General features: G+C 37.1%; 1 protein-coding gene and 1 non-coding gene across 3 annotated transcripts in view; one reads left to right on the top strand and one right to left on the bottom strand.

The window, feature by feature from the left end:
• KIF13B (kinesin family member 13B) overlaps positions 1–24,946 on the bottom strand; it is a 165,529-nt gene that overhangs the window by 137,214 nt on the left and 3,369 nt on the right. For both annotated transcript variants that reach the window (XM_072952758.1, XM_072952759.1), the window contains exon 2: positions 12,659–12,752. In XM_072952758.1, coding sequence (XP_072808859.1) covers positions 12,659–12,752 — 94 coding nt within the window. The remainder of the gene's footprint in view (positions 1–12,658; positions 12,753–24,946) is intronic.
• TRNAA-AGC (transfer RNA alanine (anticodon AGC)) lies at positions 24,224–24,295 on the top strand. Its single transcript has one exon. It is a non-coding gene; the product is annotated as a tRNA-Ala (tRNA).

The following is a 24,946-nucleotide window of genomic DNA, read 5'->3' as shown; positions in this document are numbered from 1 at the left end:
GACTTCAGTGAAGCTTATGGAAATGGCAAGGCACAAAGTTCTAGTTCAACGCCAAGGTATGACTTAACCTTGAACCAGTCTCTGTCCCAGCATCCTACTTTTTTAAGCATCCTTCCTGATGTAAGTGGATGAGGGCTAGCACATGGATTCAGTCCTAATAAACCTAACTTTCAGAGAAAGGACATTCAGACAATAGGGTTTTTCAGTACTGCTATATAACTTAATTAGAATGACTAATGTGAAAAAGTACCAAATGTATGTACAGCGTCTGGTTCCTCCCATTATACTGCAGTTTCCAATCCCCCAAAGAATAGAGCAGATTGCAAGGGCAGCTATGACTGGACTAGTGACTAAGTAGGAGTAATAACTGAACAGAGACTTTGCTTACATCTGGGTTTCTGCTGTGGTAACATCTGATGAGAATACAGTTGAGCAAGGAAGTTTGTTACACATGACCAAAACATCAACTCACCCAATCTTCTACCCTGAGGAATACACAGTCTGACAAAATAAGGTGCAATTACAAGAATAGTAGCTACTACGTAGAGATTCTTATGGTTTTAATTTCATAGGTAAACTTTATTTTTTAAAACATTTGGTAACTCTGTAAATGATTATTCCATCTGAAAAATAAAGAGGAAAAGATCAGTGACTACATTTTGCTGACATCTGAAATCTTTAAGTTATCTATTTTTTACTTAGGAATATTTTGTAAAATTTTTGACATTCAAATTTATAACCAAATAATTCAATCTTGATGACAGTAAGCAGATTTTTTGATTTGTCAAAGGTTTCTTGCTTTTTTCAGATCAATTTTAATATCTATTCCTTTCCTGCCTTTTCTGTCCCCTTTAAACATCCCGGTAGACACAGGAACTTCACAAAACCTACCCTAGGAAGAACAGAGAGCTCTCCCAGGAGTCTCAAACCCAGAGACGCTCCTTCTTGAATGGTGGAGCAGTACTGATATCATGCTATACAGTAGGACCTTGTTATTTATCTATTTTATATATACTATCTGTTAAGCCCAAGTTTAAGAATAGCATTGTTTTTTTACATTTTCACAAATAAATATATTAAGTTGAACACTTGGTAATTTATAAAGTCATGTCAAAAATAATGGAATTCACATGGTAAACCTAATAAAGAAAAACTGAGAACATAACATATGCGGAGTGCAGAGGTTGAGTTTCAAAAAGTAATGTGAGCCCCAAACCCAATGCCAGGGTCAGGAAGCCAGGAAGGATCTACACCAAGGTTGGATGGAAAGGTCCACAGGGACCAGGCAAATAACATCAATGAGGAAGTCCACCAGCTGGGGACCTGAAGCACTTACGACTTTGTCAAAGAAGGCAGTAAGCCCAGGGATGCCAGATTTTCAGGCTGTTTAGGAAAAACTGCAAATCTGAATTTTTATTTGAAACCCCCTGATTTTTTAAATATTGAAACTACAGGCCAAACAAAACATATCTATGGGTAATGGAGCCTATGGCACCTCAGTTTGCAACATCTACTCTATATATCACAAAGAGAATTATTTCATCTTCAGGAAATTCTTCCCAAGGAAATTTATCTTACAGTATGATCCTAATATTAGATCACCAGGAGATAGCAAGCTTAAAGTATAATCAATGCAACAGAAGGTTGTTGTCAAAACAAGAAAAGCAAAACAAAAGCTATGGTGCCATGGGAGTGAACAGGAGACCGGATTGAGTGGACAAGACTCTCTTCCTAGAAAACTGCACCCTACACGGTGGAATGGATGGGATGCCTCATTGGGCCCTACCACTGCCTGGAGAAATACTCTTTATAAAATCCAACTCCCAGACTCACAAGTCACCTTTCCAACTACTGACTAGGGGTAATATCTAACAGAACAGCTGTAATCAACCCAGAGACATTCACGGAACACCCTCTGCTTGAGAAGCTCTGTACCAGATGAAGAAGTGGTCCTGGCTTTCAAGTAGCCATTCTAAAAGGCAAGAGGGACTCAAAACACATAAAGAAAAGCAAAACAGTACAAGAATTAGAAATCAGGATGGGACAAACAAAAGATGTCACCCAGGCAGCGGCATTCCTTAATTAGTAGAAATAATAAAGGCTCCAAAATCAAAAGACAGATTACAGGAAGTAGGAGCAGGCTTGAAGGAAGATCAGCCTGGTATTAGTGGGTTCCAGAAACCCAGTTAGAAGGCTACACTGTAATCTAAACAATTAAATGGGTCCTAACCAGGGTAACATCAGAGAATGGAAAGGAATGTCAGCATAAAAATACTCCCAAGAAAAATCATCAAGATTTGGCATCTGACTAAATAAGGATAACATATCCTTTGTAATAATTCACTTACTAATCCATCCACAGAACAAATGACCCAGTTTCTTCAACAACCAAGGAACCAATAAATTAAAAGACACATAACCCAATCACAATGTGTAGACCATATTTGGATGCTCTTCAAAACAAACTTTGGGGGAAAATTTCATGAAACAATTGGATATATGAACAATGATTGAAAATTTGATGCTATTGCATAACTACTGTTAATTTTTGAGGTGTCATACGGTATTTCGGTCACGTTAAAAATAATAAAGATGGAGGCCTGGTATAGCTCAGTGGTAGAGCACGTGCTTAGCACAGACAAGGTCATGGTTTCTATCTCCAGCACCTCCCTAAAAATAATAAAGATATATTAAAAGATTTGTAGGTAAATTGGATTTACTTCAAAATAATATGGGAAAAAGGAACGAGTTGAAGATTTGGATAGGACAGTATTAGCTGAGTGACAAGCACATGGGGGTTCACTATACTGTTCTGTCTACTTTGACACATCTTTTAAATTCTCCAAAACAAAGAGATTTTAAAAAATCAAACGGCAAATGCAACTTTTACCTACTCAATGATGTTTATGTAAATTCTACTTCAGTTTTCTTAAAAGTAGAACAAAAGCATTATTGATTTGTTTCATTTATGGGTCAATACACAAAGATAAAGATTATTATTCTTAAGTATTACCCATTCTACAGAATTTTTTATTTAATTATAAGTATATATAAATTAAGTTTGATGAAAAGTGAAACAAAAGTGAAATTCACCATCATACAGAATACTTCTCTATCAAAGTCTACGGATGTAGTTTAAAGGGCTCCAGAAGTCTACCCTACTAATTTGCAAAAGAAATCATTTTTCATTTTAGCTAAATATTACACTCATAAGAAAATGCACAATGCTCAAAATTAAACAATAGCCTCATTACAAATCTGAATCTTCAAAAAATCTAGCTTTACAAGGTCCACAACAGAATAGTTCAACTTCTACATTTCTGTTTTGCTTTGTTTTTTGTTTTACTAGTATGTTGATAAATACTGTGTGCTAAAAATAATTTAGCCACAAATTAATGGAACTAAGGATTAATAAAGATTATCCTAACTCTTAGCTTGATATTTGGCAGAGTTGATGTTCAACTGCTGAGTGGATCGTAAAGATTTTAAGATATTGTGATACAGCAACTTTTGGTGTTGGACTGGTTTTTCATGTCACATTTCTTCACGGAATACTGCCACCTCCATCTTAAAAACATAAGTCTAGCTTCTTACACAATATCTGGCTTATATTAGCAACAACTCCTACACTGGAGATTGAGACAAGTTGCCCTTAAAAAAAAAAAGTATTGTCAAACAAAAGACAAAGGCCATTTTTAAAAACATCAATAGTGGGGCTTGGTAGTTTTACCTGAACTTTACTCATAACTAGTTATCTTATCTAGTATATCAGATACTATCAGTATATCTGATAATTTTATGCTGAATCCAGAATTCTGGGGAAATTAAAAACATTTAATTCCTATTACCTATAATTCACTTAATCTAATAACTAACCACACACACATAACCCTGAGTCCTCATTACATCAAATGTTCGCATCCAAGTAGCACTTCAAGCACGGTGATATAGACTCTTGCATTAAAGAAAAAAGTTTACTTCTCCTTTTTGCTGTACCAGTAAAAGCAATAAAGGCATGAACCTGACACATAGATCCAACGACAATGCTAAGATATCATAGATGCTACTATAACAGTCTAATTTTTGTTCAGACAGGTTTACTAATCAGCTATCAAGCAGTTCATTTTTGCAACCTACTAGCTTTTGCCAGTAAAACTTTGAAAAAATCTGTACTTACCGCTATTTGATTATCTATATATATATAACTATGCAGTGATATGAATTCAACCATACATACTTTACTATTTTTTTAGCTTTTAAGAGTCTTCGTGAATAGATAAATAAGTTTATACTGTATAGCACAGGGAATTAGATTCAAGATCTTGTAGTAACTTGTGGTGAAAAGAATATGAAAATCAAAATATGTATGTTCCTATATGATTGTAGCATTGTGCTGTACACCAGAAATTGACACAACATTGTAAACTGACTACAGTTCAATAAAATATATATAAACTTTTAAAATAAAATTAAAGAGTCTTCCTGATTCATTTTTACAACTATATTCAAAAGTAGTAAATGATTTATACGCTCAACGGTCATAGTATTTTTTTTTAAAAGGGGAAGGAATCCTCTAAAATTTCTGAGTACACAGAACACTGCTCTCCCCACTTTCCTCTGACATAATCAGGGTGGACAGGCTCCCCCAGGAAGAGCCTCCTTATGAAATTAAAACACACCACATTCTATTCTCCAGAGGAGCAAATTCTATTTGGGCAGAATTATTAGCCTCACTCAAGTCATTTCACAGCAGAGAGAACAAACAGATCTATTGTATATACTATAATTACATTTTGCATGACTTCCTTCAATTAAAATCTTCACTTAAATTAGCATCCATACAGCAATAGAGAAATTTTAAAAGTCATTATCTAATATGACCTAATGATGCCTTCCTCTAACAAGGAATTAGTCTGAAAATGACTTTATATATTTCAAAATAATTATTGGTATAAGGTCCTCCCCTTAGCAGTATTACACAACACAGTTGCAAGAGAAATATATTTACATGGGTCAGCTTCACTTAATTCTGCATATACTTTATAGACATTTTTTCTGCATATATTCATTCATCTACCAGGAACAGAGTACTTTGAGCCTCCAGAGGAAGACTGGATATGCTTTGCTCATATTGGGTACACATTAATTACCCAATGATCTTAACTAAGATCTGATGTCTGGTGAACAATTAGAAGGATAAAGAGTTTAATGACCCTTCTGACAAGTGCTGGCTAAGATCAACATCACAGACATTCTTTTCACTATACTGGCAGCTATAATCTTCACACCATCAATTAATCATTAGATTACACATAACCAAACAGGAAGGAGTAGGAAGCCCCACAGTTTTACAAGAAAATGATCAGCATTATCTGTGCCATCTACAGCTAATTCCATTCATGTTGGAGAGTCTCTTCCACATGCACTAGAGAACAAACAGGCCATTTCACAAAACACCAAAGAAATCAGTGGTCCAGTTCATTAAAATCTTCAAGTCAAACTCCCCAACTATTTTCTACAGAAAATTGATGTCTTAAAATCTTACATTTTGTAGGGCAGGGTAATAAAGAATTATAAAAGAAACTAAAAAATAACAAGTTTCTTCTGCATAGCACAGGGAACTATATTCAATAATAACCTTTAATGAAAAAGAATATGAAGACGAGTATATGTATGTATATGCGTGACTGGGACATTGTGCTGTACACCAGAAACTAACACATTGTAACTGACTGTACTTCAATTTTTTAAAAAGCTAAAAAAAAAATTATAAGAGAAACTCCAAGTTAATCTATTAATGCTTGTAGTATTAATACACACACATGCACACACACACAGGATAGAAAACAGAGGGCTAAAAAGAAAATGGATTAAACGACCAAGGGATTCGCAGTGCAATTTATACTGAGAATTTCTTTCCCTTTCCAGTTTCAGTTCTGGTGTTTAAACCAGCACCTCTGAACAGGCATAGCTCACTGATTGACAGTCCCTTCCAAGCTGGATGTGCACTTAAACAATTTTCACTGCCACTCTTGCTTAGAATTCACCACAAACAATAGATAGAAGGGGAAGCTTTTGTTTTGGCTTGTTTGGTTTTTTTTAAGAGAAAAAAAGGAGGAACAGAGTATTTGATAAAACATCAACATTTAGCTTTCCTCACCAAGATAAACTTGTGATATTACTGGCTCCTTTTAATACAGGTTTTGTGGGGGTTTTTTTTTTGCCTTAAAAAATGAGGCATTTACTTTAAGCAGTCTTTTAAGTCACACATCTCTGTGACCTTTGACTAGAAAAAGGCATTTGTGTACACATTATATTGTAGAAACAATTTACAAATATACACAGTGAAAATGTAAAGAAATATAAGGAGAAGATAAAAACCAAATTCAGGGAAGTGGTTAACTGTGGTGGGAAAGGAAGGGGTTAAAACTGGAGGCTATTCACAAAAGGCTTAAATTGTATTGGCAGTGATTTGTTAAACTGAGTGATAAGTACATAAAAGTGTTTTAGTATTTAAACCTTTTTGTGTACTATATTTTTAAAACTAGGCTCAATTTTTTAAAAACCTTACCAGAAATACAGCTCAACAGAAAAGTCTAGTAGAACCTGGGGTTTCAAATCAGTAGTCAAGAGCTGAATCTGGCCAAGATCTGTTTTGTTTGGACGGCACAATGTTTTGTTTTGCTTTTTAATTGTAATCTGAATGCCTTCAGGCAGAGTATGCACTCTCCAACTGGCCAGAGGCACCACCATTTTCCTTACAGTAAATAAGGGTTCTTTAAAAGCCAGAGAAACTGGAATCCTCATGCACTGCTGGTGGGAACGTAAAATGGAGCAGCCGCTTTGGAAAACAATCTGGCAGTTCCTCAAAATGTTAAACATAGAGTTACCAGACGACCCAGCAGCTCCACTCCTAGACAGCTACCTAAGAGAAATGAAAACATATGTCCACACCAAGTGTACCCAAGTGTTCCCAGCAGCATTATTCATAACAGGCAAAAAGTGGAAACAACCCAAATGTCCACCAACTGATCAATGGATAAACAAAACAGAGTAACAACAAAATATTATTCCACCATAAAAAGCAGTAAGTACTGATAAATGCTGTAACATGAATAAACCTCAAAAACATTATGCTAAGAACCCAATCACACAAGACCACAAATTGTATGATTTCATTTACATAAAATGTCCAAGACAGTCAAATTTCAAATCTACAGAGACAGAACATAGATTAATAGGGTGATAAAAATGTTGTAAAATTAGATAACAGTGCTAGTTGTACAACTCGGTAAATATAATAAAAACCATTGAATTGTTCACTTTAAGGGGGTGAATTACATGACATGCCTATTATATCTCAATAAAGTAGTTTAAAAATAAACCAAAGACATCCTTTCAGTTCTTAGAGCTCATGAATTAGATTGGTCCCTAAATTTGGTTCTCATTGTGGTCTGAGGACTCCTGGGCCCCTCAACCCCAGAGCTATTCAGTGTATCTTGAGGTCAGAACTATTTTCATACTACTACTAAGACATATGCCTTTTTCACCCTGTTGGTATTTGCACTGATGGTACAAAAACATTGGTGGATAAAACTACTAGCACCTTTGGCACACTGACACCAAAGTATGCTAGTTCCTGAGAGTCACTGCATTTTTTTTTTAAATCACCACACTCTAACAGCAAAAAAAAAAAAAAAGGAGAGAGAGAGAGAGAGAGAAGAATGTTTATTGTAGGGCCAAAATAGTCACTTTAATAGAACAGCATTTTTAATAGAAACAACTGTCTGTTCCTATGGGAAAGTGCATTCCCATTTCCAAACTCACCTAAACACAACTCTTAAAACGCTACTGCTTCTTAACTGTCCATGGGAAATCTCATCTCAATCCCTTTTAAAACAGCTTTTTAACTATCTCCATTTTTTAGCCAGAATTAACAGGAAAGGCCTGTTCGGTGGGTGGGAGAGGAAATGAGGTAAAAGGTAGAAGATAAAAGTTAGCCTAAGAAATGAGTTTGCCCTATCATGGTAACAAACAGGAGCATTAACATTCTGTTATAAGATATAACTTTCTTAAGTTTTAAGATATAATTCAAACAAAATAAGGCTTAAAGATTTACTTAGCTGTTTAAAAGGGGACTGTTCTACATCGTGGTACTATCGTAACTAGTTACAAAAGGGACTTCAAGTGCTCCTAAATGCTAAGAATTACAAACTGAGAATTACACTTATAAAAATCTAGTAAAAATAGAGAATGAATTAGTCACTTATTAGCCCAAAATTATGATTTATAAATGTTACTGAAGATTTGGGAAGCCCCAAGGGCCAATCTAGAAAACTAAATTGATTCAGGGCAAAAAGGTAATTCCAAAAAGACATTTAATTGTACCAGCAGGATACGCAGTATGGCACTGCATGAGAAAATGGATCAAATCTATCTGTGCACCCTGCACTATACAGAGAAGGAAAAGACAGAGCTGCTGGGTACAAGTATTTCAGTCACTAGGGTGTTCCAGCAGAGTTCTGTGGAGTAGAAAGAGTCTGTCCTTAATCTTTTCCATAATTGAGAAAATGTCCCTTCGTTTTTATCCTGCGTTCACAAGCAATGTTTTGACCTGGTTTCCCAAAGTTGGCTGACACTAAGGAGAAGCCAGGATGGCAGAGATCAATGTTTTGTTCACTGTTAATATAAAATCAGGGGGCCTACCTCTCTAACAGATGGCATGTTAGTCCCTAGATGCCCCACCAACTTTGGACAAACTAGATAAAATAAAGTTTCTGACTTTGCAAAGCTGAAATTTTTCTAGAACTAGCTAATTTTGTGACAGACATGTATACTCAAGTATTGAATTATTTAAAAAATTTTTTATTTCCTTTATGAAGTTATATTATAGCTCACTAAACATATCACAGACTACAACTTAAATACGGGCCATAATAACAATCACAGTAATACTAAAAGTAATAGCTAACTTTTATGTAAGGTTTGTTGTATACCAGGCACTGTCACTCTACATATTTTAACTCCTTTAATCCCGGTAACAAGCTGGAGGCAGGTACTATAATAATCTTCACTTTACAGATGAATAAACTGAGGCAGAGGACAATTAAGTAACTTGCTCCACATCACATTAAGTAGTAGAGGTGAGATTCAATCTAGATGTCTGGCTCCAATGTCAGCATTTCTTAATCTCTTGTTAACCATGTACTATGAATTTTCTGAATTTTAAGCCTCTTTTTTTTCAAAAGTTTTGGAACTCCATATACATAGCACAGCAAAAATGTTCCGCAAATCCCCATAATTAAGCTTTAAGACAAAAATGGTTTACATATTCATCTAACCATGGCTTCTATTAGCTTTTTATAAGCATAAATACCAAATCATGAAATTTTCAGAAGTTAATGCAAAATTAATCAGAAAAATATACAAACCACTATTTTAATACGTGTATGTTCATTTTCAAAGCATACTAACTTAGGTTGTTAAGTATACATATAAAGTACACAGTTTTAGAGTAATAGAATTGGATACTATTCTAAAAAGAAGGGTAGTGTAGCTTTTAAAGGAAAAATATTAATCTGAGCCTTTCTGATTAGTGATTTAAATGGACTCAAATCACTTTTTTATGTCAATTTCACATCCCTGGCTCTCTAGCTGTGAGTAACAGCTCCTAGAAAATCCTAACTTGTTTTATGAATTAATCATTCTACAAACTAGACTGTAATTAACCTTAACTTTTAAAAAATTTTTTAATTTATGTTTTTAAAAATATTTTAGCATATTATTTATTTTATTTTGGTGAGGGAGAGGTAATTAGGTTTATTTTTAGAGCAGGTGCTGGGGATTTAACCAAGAACCTCCTGCATGCTAAACATGTGCTCTCCCACTTGAGCTACACCCTCCCCCCTCTTAACCTTAACTTCTCATTTGTGCTTTCCCTCCTATTTTTTTTCTTTTAATGAAATCAGCATATACCACTGAACTACTATATCCCAAAATTTCTATTTTCTCTTTACACCTCCATATTACATTAAAAGAAAATGCGCTTCTCACGAGGTGGCCTTTTGTCATACTAGTAATGTTCTTGTTTTTTATCTTGGTGCCAGTTATCAGAGTGTGTTCAACTTACGAAAATTCATCAAGCTATATATACATTTCTGTATGTATATTACATACTTCAATAAAGAGTTGGTTTTTTTTAAGACACTAGGCTTCTTTACTTCAGCAAAAGCCATTACATACCAACCTTATTGACAGTCGTCATTTTTAAGTTTCTCATCAGACAGTATGCTATGACACTGAACTAATATTCAATTTGTATTTTCAGCACATGTTAAAAAAGAGCCATCTAAGGTATTCTATGGAACCAAAAAGTGCTATTTAATTCTTTCACAAATCCCTGAGATTTAAAGATCTCAAAAGGAAAGAAACTTTTTTTTTTAGCTTCTATGTGCTCATTTTCTTCTCAAAAGGTAGATACGATACAATTGTGGTGGGTGGACTGTGTTTTCCAAAGACAGCCACAACACACTTCCCACCCCAAACCCTTTTCTTATGTGACACTAACTTTCCTCCACTCAGAGGTGGATGGGTCTGTTTCCTCTTCTTGAAACTGTGTAGAGCTCTATACCAGCCTTGAGCAAGAAAATGTGAAAAAGTGACACTGTGTGACTCCCATGGTTAGGACATAAAAGGCCAATACCACTTCTGCTTGGCTTTCTCACTCTCGGGACGCTTGCCCTTGGAACCTGCTGCTTTGTGAGGAGGTGTTCTGCCCACAGCCCCAGCGGCATCTCCAGCCAACAGGGAGCATCAACAACCAGACCTGGGTGACCAGCGAGCCTTCTCCTGATGACTCCAGCCCCTAGCCTTCAAGTCTTCGTGGTAGGCCCCAGACAGCATGCAGCAGAGCAAGCCATCCTTGCTGAGCCCAGTCTGAATTTCTGATCCACAGAAGCCATGAGATAATAGATGATTATTGTTGTTTTAAGCCACTAAGCTTTTGAGGTAATTTGTTACACAGCAATAGAAAACAGAAACTCTTTACAAATAAGGAACACAGGTAGATAACCATGCCAGCAAGTGGCAAAGCCGGAATTTGGATCCATCAGTCTGTATATGAAGCCCACATTCTTTCTACCAGAAGGTATTGCCTCCTAGTTTGTTCACAGCTGTCCACATTTCCAAAGAAAGCAACAGTCTTCAGATTGAAAGCTCTAAGGGCAATAAACAGCCCCCAAAAGTAATATTTTCAACTAATACTCAGGACAGTAGGTCCTTCATTTAGCAGGCTCAAAATCCTAGCACCTTTCCTGACACATCTGTATCCTTCACACCCCAGTAACAGCATATCCTGGAGATGCTTAAGAAATACCTCTACATCAACAGCAATAAACCTGAACATTTACTGGACAGTTTACAAAGCACTTTCATGATCACTAATTTGATCTTCAGAAAACACCTCTATGAAACAGGTAAGGCAGGTATCACACAGATAAAGCTCAAAAGTTTAAAATAACCAACTATGATAACATAGTTAAGTAGGGATTTGATTTCAGATTTTGATTCCAACTCCAATGCTCTTTTCAGTTCAGTCTAACTCAACTCAAAAGAACCTTTATGGAGCGCCTTCCGTGTGTGCTTCCATGTATCACACTGTCTCCACAGGTATTGTGAAGTGCCCACTTTGTGCGCGGCACCATGGTGGACACCCTCCTCTAACTTGTGCTCTCCACTTCCAGGACCTGATCCCTACGAAAAAGCCAGTCTTTCCCCACCCCAACCCACTGTCTATACGGCAATCTGACAACTCTCCCTAATCCACCTCCTTAATCACAATAATTCAAAAACTGTCAAAGATGCCATCTTACCTATAAAAATACAGGCCAAATCTCCTCATCTGCTCTTTAGGCCTTCTAGAATCTGACCCCAGCTTATCTGATTAAATTAATTTTCCTGCACTTACTGAGAAAAACCAAATTAACCTCTTCCTTCCTCCCCACGATCACTTTCCTCACATCTTCTTGCCCTCCCTTTTGTTCCTACTATCACCCAAATCCACAAATGATGCTCAAATATTTATCCTCAGCCCAACAGAGTCCCTTCCCTCCAAGACCTTAAAATCTACTTTGGAGTTACAATTAAAAATCTGAAACAATACATAATAATTAAATTAGGTAGTAGACATTATAGCTTACAGGGACTTAAAGGAGAGGGAATCCTGAGGGCTGCAAGAATGCCACTGGGAAGAAAGTAGCACTGGAAATGGGCTCTGACTGACAGGCAGGATGCAAACTGGCAGAAGTAAAAACAACCCATGCAGAGAAATGACCCAAAAGCCTTCCCTTCTTACCTATTTATTCCCATTTACATTCAACCTAATCCTCCAGCCAGTACCATCTCCCTCAAGAAGCCTTCCTCAATTACCTCACAATCTAACTTAAGCTCTCTTCTCTGAGCTTCTAATACCATTCCTGCCTACAACACTCATTCCAGCACTTAATCATTTCATATCATAGACCTCGTATTGCTGCCAAGTGGAAGAGAGATCTCTACACACCAAGCATTCAGTGTTTGTTCAACTGAACTCAGTTCAGCAGCCATTGTTGCTTTCAGTCATTTAAAAACCCACTGATCATAACACTGCTTCTTAACTTACCGGGTGTCTCCTTTGGAAAGATTAGTATTTACAGGATTAAGAATAACCTTGTTTGCATCTACATCCACCACACATTTGGTATGCAAGTCAATTTCTGCAGATAAAAAAAGAGAAAAAAAGTCATTTTTAAAGAAATCTATGTTAGAAAAAACATTTGACACACACAAAAATAAATAAATCCAACAATCTTTCATGATAAAAACACTCCAACTAGAAATAGAAGGAAACTTCCCCAATCTGAAAAAGGGCATTTAAAAACCTGCAGCTAACATCACATTTAATGGTAAAAAACCAAACGGCTTACCCTCTAACATCAGAAATAAAAGAGGGTATAGCTCAGTGGTAGAGTGCGTGCCTAGCATGCATGAGGTCCAGTTTAGATGACTAAACAAGCAAATCAATCAATCAGTAAACTGATTACCTCCCCCATTTAGTCATCTGCTTTTCTAATTCTCCAGAAAATTAGTAATTTTTTTCAATTACCTCCCCCGACCAAAAAAATAAATAAAATAAAATTTTGTTTAAAAAAGAATTTCACATGTTAAGGAAAAAAAAAAGAAATAAGACAAGGATGTCTACTACTGCAACTTCTGTTCAATGCTGATCATACTAGAATTTCTGGTCAGGGCAGTTAGGCAAGAAAAACTAACAAAAGACACCCAGAGTGGAAAGAAAAAAGTAAAACTACCTTTATTTGTGCATGATATGATCTTGTATAAAGAAAATCCTAAAGAACCCACTAAAAACTACCAGAATAAACAAGTTCTTCAAAGTTGTAGAACAATATACAAAAATCAGTTGTGTTTCTATATACCAACAAATGAAAAATCCAGAGACGAAGAAAATTTTATTTACAGTAACAAAAAGATTTAAATACTTAAGTACAGATGTAAAAAAACTGCAAAACATGTACACTGAAAATTCTAAAGTACTGTTAAAAGAAATTAAAGACTTAAACAAATGGAAAGATAACTTAAGTTCATGAACCGAAAGACTTAATACTGTTAAGACAGCAACAATATTCCCCAAATCAGTCTACGAGATTCAAGGCAATCTCTATCAAAATTCTAGCTGACTTTTTTTCCCCAAAAATTAACAAGCTGATCCTGAAATCTATATGGAAATGCATGAGACCCAGAATAGCCAAAAAATCTTGAATTATGAAGACAACATCCATCAACCTCAAACTTATTACAAAACCGCAGTAACTGTGGTACTAACGTAAGGAGAGAAAAACAGACAAATAGATCAGTGGAACAGACAGTCCAGAATTATACTATCATATTGATGGCCAAATGATTCTGATAACAGTACCAAGACAATCCAATGGGGAAAGTACAGCCTTTTCAACAAATGTGCTGGGGCAACCTCACCAAAATGAAAAACCCTTGTGCTTCAAAGGACACCATCAAGAGAGTAAAAAGACAACCCATAGAATTGAGAAAATATTTGTGAATTGGATACATGATCCAATAAGAGAACTGCATCAGAAAATATAATTTTTACAACTCAATAATAAAAAACAAATAATCCAAATTTACAATGGGCAAGGGATCTGAATATACAGCTCTCCAAAAAAAGATACAATAATGGCCAGTGAGCAGAAGAAAAGATGCTTAACATCACTAGACACTGAGGAAATGCAAATCAAAACCACAGTGAGATAACACTCCACACCCACTAGCATAACTATAACCAAAAAGACAGGTAAGCTAAGCTAATATTGTAAGTCAATTATATTTCAGTTTAAAAAAAGAAAAGAAGAAGAATGTAAATTGGATCATGTCAAAAACAAACAAACCAAAAACCCAGATATGTAAGTATAGGCAAGGACACGGACAAATTGGAACCTTCATACATTACCAGTGGGAATGTAAAATGGTGGTCACTTTGGAAAACAGTCTGGCAGTTTCTCAGCAGTTAAACATAGTTAGCATATGACCCAGCAATTCCCACATCTAGATATACACCCAAGAGAAACCTATGTCCACACAAAATTCTGTATGTGAGTAGCAGTATCATTTGGCTATTCACAATAGCTTAAAAATGGAAACAACCCAAATATCCATTAACTAAGGAATGGATAAATGTGGTATATCCATAAAAGAGAACACTATTTGGCAATTAAAAGGAATAAGGTACTGATATGTATTACAACATAGATCAAACTTGTGTTAAGTGGAAGAAGCCAGTCACAAAGGACCACATAGCGTATGATTTCACTTATTTCAAATGTTCAGAACAGGCAAACAGAGACAAAGTAGATTAGTTACTGCCTAGGGCTCAGGAGTGACTGCTCGTGGAAATGGGTTTCTGTTGGGGGTGAGGAAGATGTGCTAATGCTGACTGTGCTGATAGTTTTCACAATTGCATGAGCATAATAAAAACCACTGAACTGGCTGAATTATATGATATGTGAATTGTATCTCAATAAAGCTTTTTTTTTTTTTAAGTATAGGCCACATCATGTTTATATTCTCATATTTTTATATTCTTGTAACTTTCTGACCCCAAGTATGAAACTTGGTTTGCCTTATCTCCACTACCCAAAGAAATGCTCTAAGGAAAGGACCTGCACTACACTGGAGTCATTTTGCATTTCCCTAAAAGCCTTGGCCAAATGTCAATGTCAAACTCATTATAACTTCACAGAATTTCTACTGCCAGGAAAGATGATTTCGTTTTTGTTCACTTGCTTTAACTTATTTAACTGAGACAAATATAAAACAAAAACTCCCTTCCCTGTGCCTGCCACAACTCAACTTTTCTCATATCAGTTATTCTACATTTGTTCTCAAAGATATAATCTAAAAGTACGAAAAAATGTAGTGGTCTTTCTCTTAGCCAATCTACTTTTCAGGCAAAGAGAAGTGAAAGGAAAACATTAGAGCTATGTTTTACCCAGGCATGGAAGACTAACCCCCAAAAGGCGTATGTTTCACTGTGGTCAACTAGTATTAAAGTCTATTTCTAATGCTTTGTGTTTAAATCCACTCTAGATTATCACAGAAATGCTGCAAAAAGCCCTCAGCCACCATGCAAACACTTTTCACACGCAGTTTTACTTCTTCCTTTCCTCCAGCCCAGAGCTCAAGAAAGTTTGCAATCATCGTACTCTGTTACCACCACTCCTTAATGGTCTCCAACCATATCGTATTGGCTGGCCCCATACAGTCAAGTCTATGCTATACACAAATGCTTTATCAAGTCTCCGGAAATTGTGCTGTGACTCAATCTACTACCTCACCACCCACCACAAAGTTAGTTATTAGTTTCTTGCAAGAACATTTGTTCTGAGCAAAGGAGCTGCATGTGTAGTTGTGTATGCAGAAGTATGCATCTAGAATGCATGCCTGAAAATCCCTCAATCAAATACTCCCCCCACCCTCACTAGTGTTTTGCCTTCACTGCAGATGATCTTGAATTGACAAAGGATCCAAACATTTTCCTTCAATATTTGTAGGCTTTTTACCCATCCTCTTCACAACACCCCTTTCCTCCCCCTCATGACTTATTAGATACAACTAATAATCTGGAAGCCTTAAATGGCATAATTAAAGAACCAATCCTTAAAAATCTAAAATTCAAAGAATCACATAGTAACTAATAAGTCCAACCTAAACTCATTTCGTCCTAAAAAGTGCAACATTTACAAATGTCCCTACATTTAACACTCACTGGAGGTGGCCTTTAAAATATAAACAACAATCTTCACTTCTTTAGTAGCTCAGTTTTTATTATCAAATAAAATTCCCACCCTGACTCTGTTAAGAGAAGGCTTTTCACAAGACTGTTTAGAATATGGGTGGAATATCTAGTAACACACACCTAAGCAAACAAAAGCAGTGAGATTTAGAGTCTAAGGGTCAGATACATGAAAAACATTTTAGTATCAAATGCCACGGCTAGTGCACCATCAAATGTTACTAATGGTTGAATTAAATCATACTGCTGCAGGATTCTAAATATGACAATTTCTCTGTGGAAAACTTGAAAATTTCTTGCTCTATACTGCTTAGAAAGCAAAGCTGTGATTAAGTAGCAACACCAAATTTAGGCCTTAAATTTAAGATGAACTAAAAAAAGAAAAGAAAAAAATTTTAACACCTAACAAAAATCCAAAACATAAACATCTTCCTCTTAGTTTGGAAAACCTTGATTAAAAAAGATAAAGACCTAGCTGCCATGCACTTCCTTTGCAAAAATAGCATTAAAGCACATCCATGTTTATAGCAGCATTATTCACAATAGCCAAAAGGTGGAAGCAACCCAACTTTCCATCAATGGATGAACGGATAAACAGAATGCGGTATATGTATTTCAATGGAAGCTTATTCAACCTTAAAAAGGAATGAAATTCTGCTAAAACATGGATGAACCTTGAAGACATGATGCTAAGTGAAATATACCAGTCACAAAGGACAAGTTTTGTAGGATTCCACTTACATGAGACACCAGGAGTAGTTAAATTCATAGAGATAGAAAGTATGATTGTGGTTGCCAGGGGCTGGGCTGAAGGGACAACAGGGAGTTAGTATTTCATGGGTATGAAGTTTCTGTTTTGCAACATCAAAAAGCTCTAGAGATGGATGATGGTGATGGTTGCACAATAATGTGAATGTACTTCATACCACTGAACTGTACACTAAAAACTAGTTTAAGATGGTAAATTTTATGTTATATATATCTGACCACAATTTTAAAAAAGCACTGAATACTCATTACTATAATAAGTAACACATGGACAACAGTTTATTCCCAGGGAAGCCTAAAATAATGAGATTGGGATTTAATTAGTACTATGTTTGAAAAGCAATAATAATAAAAAAAAAAAAACCGAGAGTAATCTTAGAGTCAAGTAGTACTATAAGTTTATGTCATGACTAATCAAGCTTTATAGTACTCAGAACCACGAATGCTATGATGTACCTGTGAGTCTTGGGAAAAAAAAGAAATTTACTCCTTTAACATTAAAGATCCCAAATTATTTCTGAAACAGGATCCTTTTCTAGGTCAAGTCCCTCATTATGAATAAAATATCAACAGTCGACAATCCAGCTTATTCAGCCAGCATATTAGTCACCTTGTAAAAGTGAACAATAACTTGAAACAAGTCTTTCTTCAATGCATAAATCAGCTATGGCTCGTTCTCCAATGACATCATAGTAAAAGATGGGCAGGGCCTGGGAGACTCCCTTCACATAACTCATGTTCTATCTGGGGAAATGCATCATTCTCAGTGTGGACAAATTAAGAGTTGCCCATTTAATCATCTGCTTTTCTAATTCTCCAGAAAACTGATAATTATTTTCAAACCAAATCTACTACTCAGAAATATTAATGAATCTCCCTTTACCCATCAACCACGTTCCTAAAAAGCTAACTATAACTTACTGTTAAATTAATGCAGGTCCAGTTTTAAAAGGATAGTAAATTATTTGTAAGATTCACATTGTCATTAAATTACAAATGTTGAAATACAAAAATAAATATATATATGTATATGCAAGACTAGGATATTGTACTGTACACCAGAAATTGACAGATTGTAATTGACTGCACTTCAATAAAAAAATAATAAAATGTGAAATTGCAAATTTTGCAAGGTATATATGGGTCTATTTTCAACTAATTTGTGTCACATGCCTAATAGTTTTTACATGGCTATATACGCTCCTACAAATAAAATATTCATCACTAATATTTCATGTATGAAGCACTTGTTTTCCCCATTGGAATGTAATATTCTTAGTTGCAGAATGGGGAGTATGACTTCTACTTCCTTACCATACTTAGAATCATGGTATCATATAGGACCCCCCTGAGGCCCACTGACCCAAGGAGAAAAAAAATTGTGATGTCACATAAGTAAAAAGCAAATTGGCTGTTTCTTTCTAGTAAGAGATATATAAAACATCCTAATCACTCAATTTTCATGTTTTTACCATTGAACATGATAATCTATTCAATAGACAAAAGATAAAATATAACTGAGCTCTAAAACGGTTCAAGAAAAAGTGAAAGAATGAAGATGATCCAAGACAGGACTCCTGGTAAGGGGAAGAGCAATTACAGTATGAAAATAGTTACAATAATCTTATGTGATCCAAAACATAAAATGTGCACCTTCAAGAAACAAATCAACTTCAGAGTGCTAGGAAGTAGGTATTTACAAACTTATAAGGTAAAACAATATTAAAAAAGAACGAAGTAGAAAGACTACACTCATCATTTTCAAACTTACTACAAAGCTACAGTAATCAAGACAGTGTGGTACTAACCGAAGGATAGGTGTAAAAATCAGTGGATTATGATTAAGAGTCCAGAAATATACTGTCACACTTATGGTCAACTGAGCTTTAACAAGGATGCCAAGACAATCCAATGGGGAAAGTATAGTCTTCAACAAATGATGCTGGGACAACTGGGTATCCACATGCAAGAGAATGAAGTTGGATCTCTATCTCCTACCACATTCAAAAATCAACCCCAAGTGGATCAAAGACCTAAATGTAAAAGCTAAAAGTATAAAACTCTCACAGGAAAACACAGGCATTAAATGCACATGACCTTGGGTTAGGCAATGGTTTCCTAGATATCAAATCAAAAGCACAAGCAAGGTTAAAAAAAAAGATAAATTGGACCACATCAAAATGAAAAATTTTTGTGCTTCAAAGGACACCGTAAGAGAATGAAAAGGCAACCCACAAATTCAGGAAAATATTTGCAAATCATGTATCTGATAAGGGACTGGATCCAGAATTATATACAGAATTCTTTACAACTAAATCATAAGATGACCCAATTTTAAAAATAAGGATAGGGTTTGAGTATCTCTCAAAAGATACACAAACAGGCAGCAAGCACATGAAAAGATGCTCAACATCATTAGACACTGGGGACACACAAATCAAATCCATAATAAGATACCACTTCACACCCACTAGGATGGCAATGATCAAAAAGAAGGACAATGAAAGTGTGGGGGAGGACACTGGAACCCTCACACACTGTTGGTAAAAATGCTGCAGTAACTCTGGAAAACAATTTAGCAGTTCCTCAAATGTCAGAGTTACTATATGATCCAGCAATTCCACTCCTACATATACACATACCTAAGAGAAATGAAAATACACATCCCCACAGTAACTTTTACACAAATGTTCATTATGCATTAATAGCCAAAAAATGGAAGCAAGCCAAACGCCCATCAACTGATGACTGGGCATATAAAATGCATATACGTATCGCAGAATATTATTCAGCTTAAAAAGGAATGAAGTATTAATTCATGCTATAACCATGATAAACCCTGAATACATTACAAGTGAAAGCAGTCAGATACCAAAGTCCATATGTTATATGATTCCATTTATATGAAATGTCCAGAACAGGCAAATCCATAGAGACAAGTAGATCAGTGGCGGCTGGGGGAGGAAGGCATGGGAGGGGGTTGTGGGACTAGGGGTGGATGAGAGTGACTGCTAATGGGAGAGAGGCTGTCTTTGGGATGATAAAAATGTTCTGGAATAGGATAGTGGTGATGCCTGCACAACTCTGCAAACACACTAAAAGCCAGTGAATTATATGCTTTTGATATGTGAATTACATTTCAAAAACAACTTAGAAGGAATGGCCTCATTCCTGCCCTCAGTACATATGAAATACAGTTAAAAGTCCTTCAACCAGACTTCTAAATACTCACTACTCTGAAGATTCCAGCCAACCCAGTTCTTCCAACTCTCAATAGCCTCACATTCTACCTCATCAAGAAAATTAAGCACTCCAGGGCTTTCCCTGCATATAATCATCCTCTTCCCCCCATATTTCAAAAAGTTCCCACTCTTACTGGCTTTTTCTGTCTATAACAAGGCTCAAACATCTCCCAGACTTAGGAACAGGCCTTTCTCCTCCCAACCCCACCTCTAGAGACCACTCTTCACCCTTCCCTTCCACATGAGGCTTCCTGAGGGAACACGCCGTATACTTACCGCCTCCAAGTCGGCACACCCGATTTCTCAGCCCACCACCAACACACCAACACCAATCCGTTCAGTCAAAATTATTCTTCTTAAAATTACCACTGACCACCAAGATGCCAAATCCAATGAGCACGATTCAGTGTGATCACACATGCCACTCCTGTGATCCTGACTACTGACTGTCCATTCGGTAACATTTTTCGCCCTGGGCCCCTACATTACTTTAACCTGTTCCTCCTTATGTCTCTCTTACTGGCCTCTGTGACCTGCTCCTTCATGTATGCCCTAATTTGGTATTCTAACTCTTTAAATTTTTAATTTTGGGGGGGGGAGGGCAGGGAGGATAAGGCAATTAGGTTTACTCCTTTATTTTTAGAAGAGGTACTGGGGATTGAACCCAGAACCCATGCATGCTAAGCATGCTCTCTACCACTTGAGCTGTACCGTCCCCTCATCTTCTAAATATAGTAATGACTCTCAAATCTACACATATCTCCAGTCCCTTGGTCTCAGACTCATGTACAACAGTTTTCTGGATCCATCCACTTGGCTGCACTTTACAACCTAAAACTCAGTCTGTTGAGTTTCTTGCAGGCGTGCACTGTATCTCTGCACAGCTGAGGTGTAGCGCGCGGCATATGATAAGCACTGACTAAGTAACTGTTAAAGTCCAAGTACAGAGCTTGTAAGTTCCACACCTCCACCCTAAAACCTGCTTCCCCCACATTTCTGATCTCAGTTAATGACACCAGCATTCCTTCACTTAGTCATCTAAACCAGAAGCTTTGCAGTCTCCCTGTATCTCCTAAATTTCAGTTGCTTTCATACCACCTCGACCCATTCTTGCTGGGGGTATCGAGAATGCAAGGCCATTGATGCTCTCTACCCCGCCCACCTCTCAGGAATGTGTTTGCAGCCAGCAATCTTCAGGCTGGCTTACCTCTTAAAAGCGATGAACTCCCCAAGCCCAGTGTTCCTCGGATGTGACACAAACCCACTGCTTGCACAGCATCCATCTGGACTCTTCCACGTCACCCCTGCGAGATGTGCAGGCAAGGGGAACTGCTCTCCCTACTTGCTGTGCCAAGTCCTCTGACCCTAAAGTCTTGTGTCTTCCACCAGCATCCATGAAACATAACAAGCTAACTTATTAGCCTGTGAGCAGGATAAAGTCACACAGATTAATTTATCTTTCTAAAGCATCACATTAACAGTACCACTGCTCTATTCAAAAACCTATACATTTGCAACACGATGGACCCTGAGGGTCTTACGCTAAGTGAAGTATATCAGAGAAAGACAAATATTGTATGATTTCACTTGTATGTGGAATATCTATTTTTTAAAAATGAATAAACAAAAAACAAAACAAAACTCAGACACAGAGAACAGAATGGTTATTACAGAGGGGAAGGGGGTTGGAGGGTGGGCAAAATGGGTGAAAGGGGTTAACTGGTGACAGCTGACTTACTGTGATCACTTTAGTGTTATGTTGTACATCTGAAACTAATGTTACATAACAATCTTATCTTAAAAAAAAAAAACAACCCTCTAGTCATGGTACTCCTTAAAGCTTGTCTGAGACCCTCCTGAACCTGCCTGTACTCAACCTCTAACTTCGTATCCCTCTGCTCCCCCAAAGCTCCCAGCTTCAGTAAGGCCACCTTCCGTCACTCTTCTCACCCCTCATGCACTGTGCTCTTCCGCTTTTCCAGGAAAGCACAGAATTTCAGGGCTAGGGCTCTGGGGTTGAACTGTCTAGGTTCCGATCCCTAGTTTCGCCATTTGAAAGTTTTGTGATTTGGAACAAGTTGCTAATTAAGCTTGTTCAAGTTCCCCTTTTTCCTTCTGTGAAATGGAGTCATGGTATAAATTCTTCCTAGCACTTTCGTGAGGATTAACAGAAATAATCTAGTTCAGTGCTTGGGACCATGTCAACCCATGGTAACCTCTTGATAACTGCTAATTATACAGACAGGTCTCCTTTCTGCTGTCTGAATTTTTACAGTTAACTTCCTCACTTTTCTTGCAAATGTCTTGCTAATTCCTACAATCAGGTTTTGCTAATTCCAACAAATCATGTTGTCATGTATAAAAAGTAATGAACCCTGTAACTAACAGAAAGCTCTCAAAAAGCAGCTATTTTTTTCCTTCAATCAAGATGTGTTAAATTGAATGGATTAATTCAGGAATACCAGCTTCTAAAGCTATCTACAGTTTCTGAGTTAAAGCCCAGTGCCAGTTAAGTCATAGACTTTGTCCTACATACCAGCTAGTTTCACACTTCCCTCCACCAAGGTTTTTTAAGAACACACTCTACCGAACACAAGGGGAAGCCCCCCAGCAAGCACAGAGATCAGTAAGAAATCCATCTCCACTCAGTAAGCAGCTCAATTCATCTGCTGAATGAATACTGCTCTCCTTCATCTTCAGAACTTGAAGAAGGAAAACGCTGACACTAGGCATTGTTTTACGGAGGTGAGGGGCTAAAAGTGAATGCCGATTCAAACAAATTCTGATTTGATTTGATAAATGTGTACTTTCTTCTCCAAAAGCCTCTGGCCCTGTGTGTATAAACCCCATTCTCAGTCACTGAGTTGACAGCAGACACAAAAGAATGTTGTGATACACGTGTCTCATTCTCCATTAGCATATCAAGCAGATGCAAATGAAACAAGCATCTTCTGTTTCAGAAAATATGCCAGAAATTTCCATCCATGGTCCTCCCTAACTCCAACACCAGGTGTCTCTCTGAGAAGGCTTAAGAAGCACGAGAGGTCTCTGGGTCAAAAACACCTGGTTTCAAACAGATTCTCCAGCCTCTGGATTTCCCAAGGACACCTGTTTCCTCACTGACGGCCGGAGTCTTCTAATCTTCCTCCTACCTCCACCCAGTTTTAACCGGTCTCCTTACCCTTCCTATTCATGTGGCTTCATTTTCACCACACGCTCTTCAACGTGGCTCAGCAATGACCTGAATCAGTGACCTACCCAGGCTGTCAGTCTTGCCCTGGGATCTGGCGATCTTTCCCCATCAGGCTCATGTCTGAAACCCACATGAGGTTCTAAAAAGCTAAACAGGACCCATGGAGCAGCCACCCTAAAGCTAGACAGCTGAGCCTAGCTAGCTGTCAGGGCTCCCTGCAACTTCACCTGATCTTTCTAATCTCATCTTTCTCTAGTCAACCTCCCAGAATCCTCCCTGCTGGCAGGCTTATCTTGTCTCTGCTGCCTAAACCTGCCTGGCTCATTCCTGCCTCCGTGCCTTGGCTCTCAGACCATACCTCCTCCAAGAACCAATTTCCCCCACACCCCTCCCACGGGGCACCCATTCCAATCCTAAACTTCCTCCCCTCCAAGTAGAACCAAAGTTCTCCCTTCACAGTGAAGCCTTCCCTAATCACCAGCCTGAGAAGGAATCCTTCACTCCTTTAAATTCCTCTATCTCCCTACCACTCACTTGGCACTTTTAATAACCAGCAATCTGACATAGGTGTTTACCTTTTAATCAGATCTTTTCACATGACAGTCACTTCCTCATAAGCATACCATAAAACATACTTAAAAAAAAAAAACTAGAGGTGGGGGTATAGCTCAGTGGTAGAGTACATGCTTAGCATGCATGGGGTCCTGGGTTCAATCCCCAGTACCTCCAGTAAATAAACAAACAAACCTAATTACTCCCTGCTCCAAAAAAGTAGAAATTAAAAAAAAATTGTTTTAACTGAATGCTACCATACTAGGCAACACTAGGAGAAAGTTTTTAGGAAATAAAATTCCCCCAAAAATAACAATCAATCTCATTTTCTGTTTCTTTCTAGCCCTTGCCCATTCCTGTTTACATTTTTACATAGAAATAATCACAATACTAGATTCAATCACATAGCTACCATACTATTTTATACTGTTTTTTCTCCTAACATAAAAGTCTTCCTTGTTAAATGGTTTTGACTTAAGCCCTGATTTCTATTATTGTAATTTCACTGTACTGGTTATTGTTCGTGACTTTCACTGCATCAAGTATGGAAAGAAATGCAAAGCAAACCCTTGAGAAATACCTGTTAAAATAAGTTTATTGTCCAAGCTTCCTAACACCTGAAATAACCCATTTCACTGTTTTGCTCTCTAGCTAAATGTCTAATGTGATTTCTGGTTTCATCATTTTAGGCTAGGCAGACAGCAAAGCATATTTTCCAAACACTTTTTACATAGATTTATTTGCTTCGATAGTTAACCTTATACATATTTAAATTCGGGAAGCCCCAGGTGGAAAGGCAATCAGATCCCGGACTATCTAACATAAGAC

Source organism: Vicugna pacos, chromosome 31 (assembly GCF_048564905.1).
Source record: "Vicugna pacos chromosome 31, VicPac4, whole genome shotgun sequence".
Classification (NCBI taxonomy): Eukaryota; Metazoa; Chordata; class Mammalia; order Artiodactyla; family Camelidae; genus Vicugna; species Vicugna pacos.
This window is presented reverse-complemented; position numbering and strand designations above follow the sequence as displayed.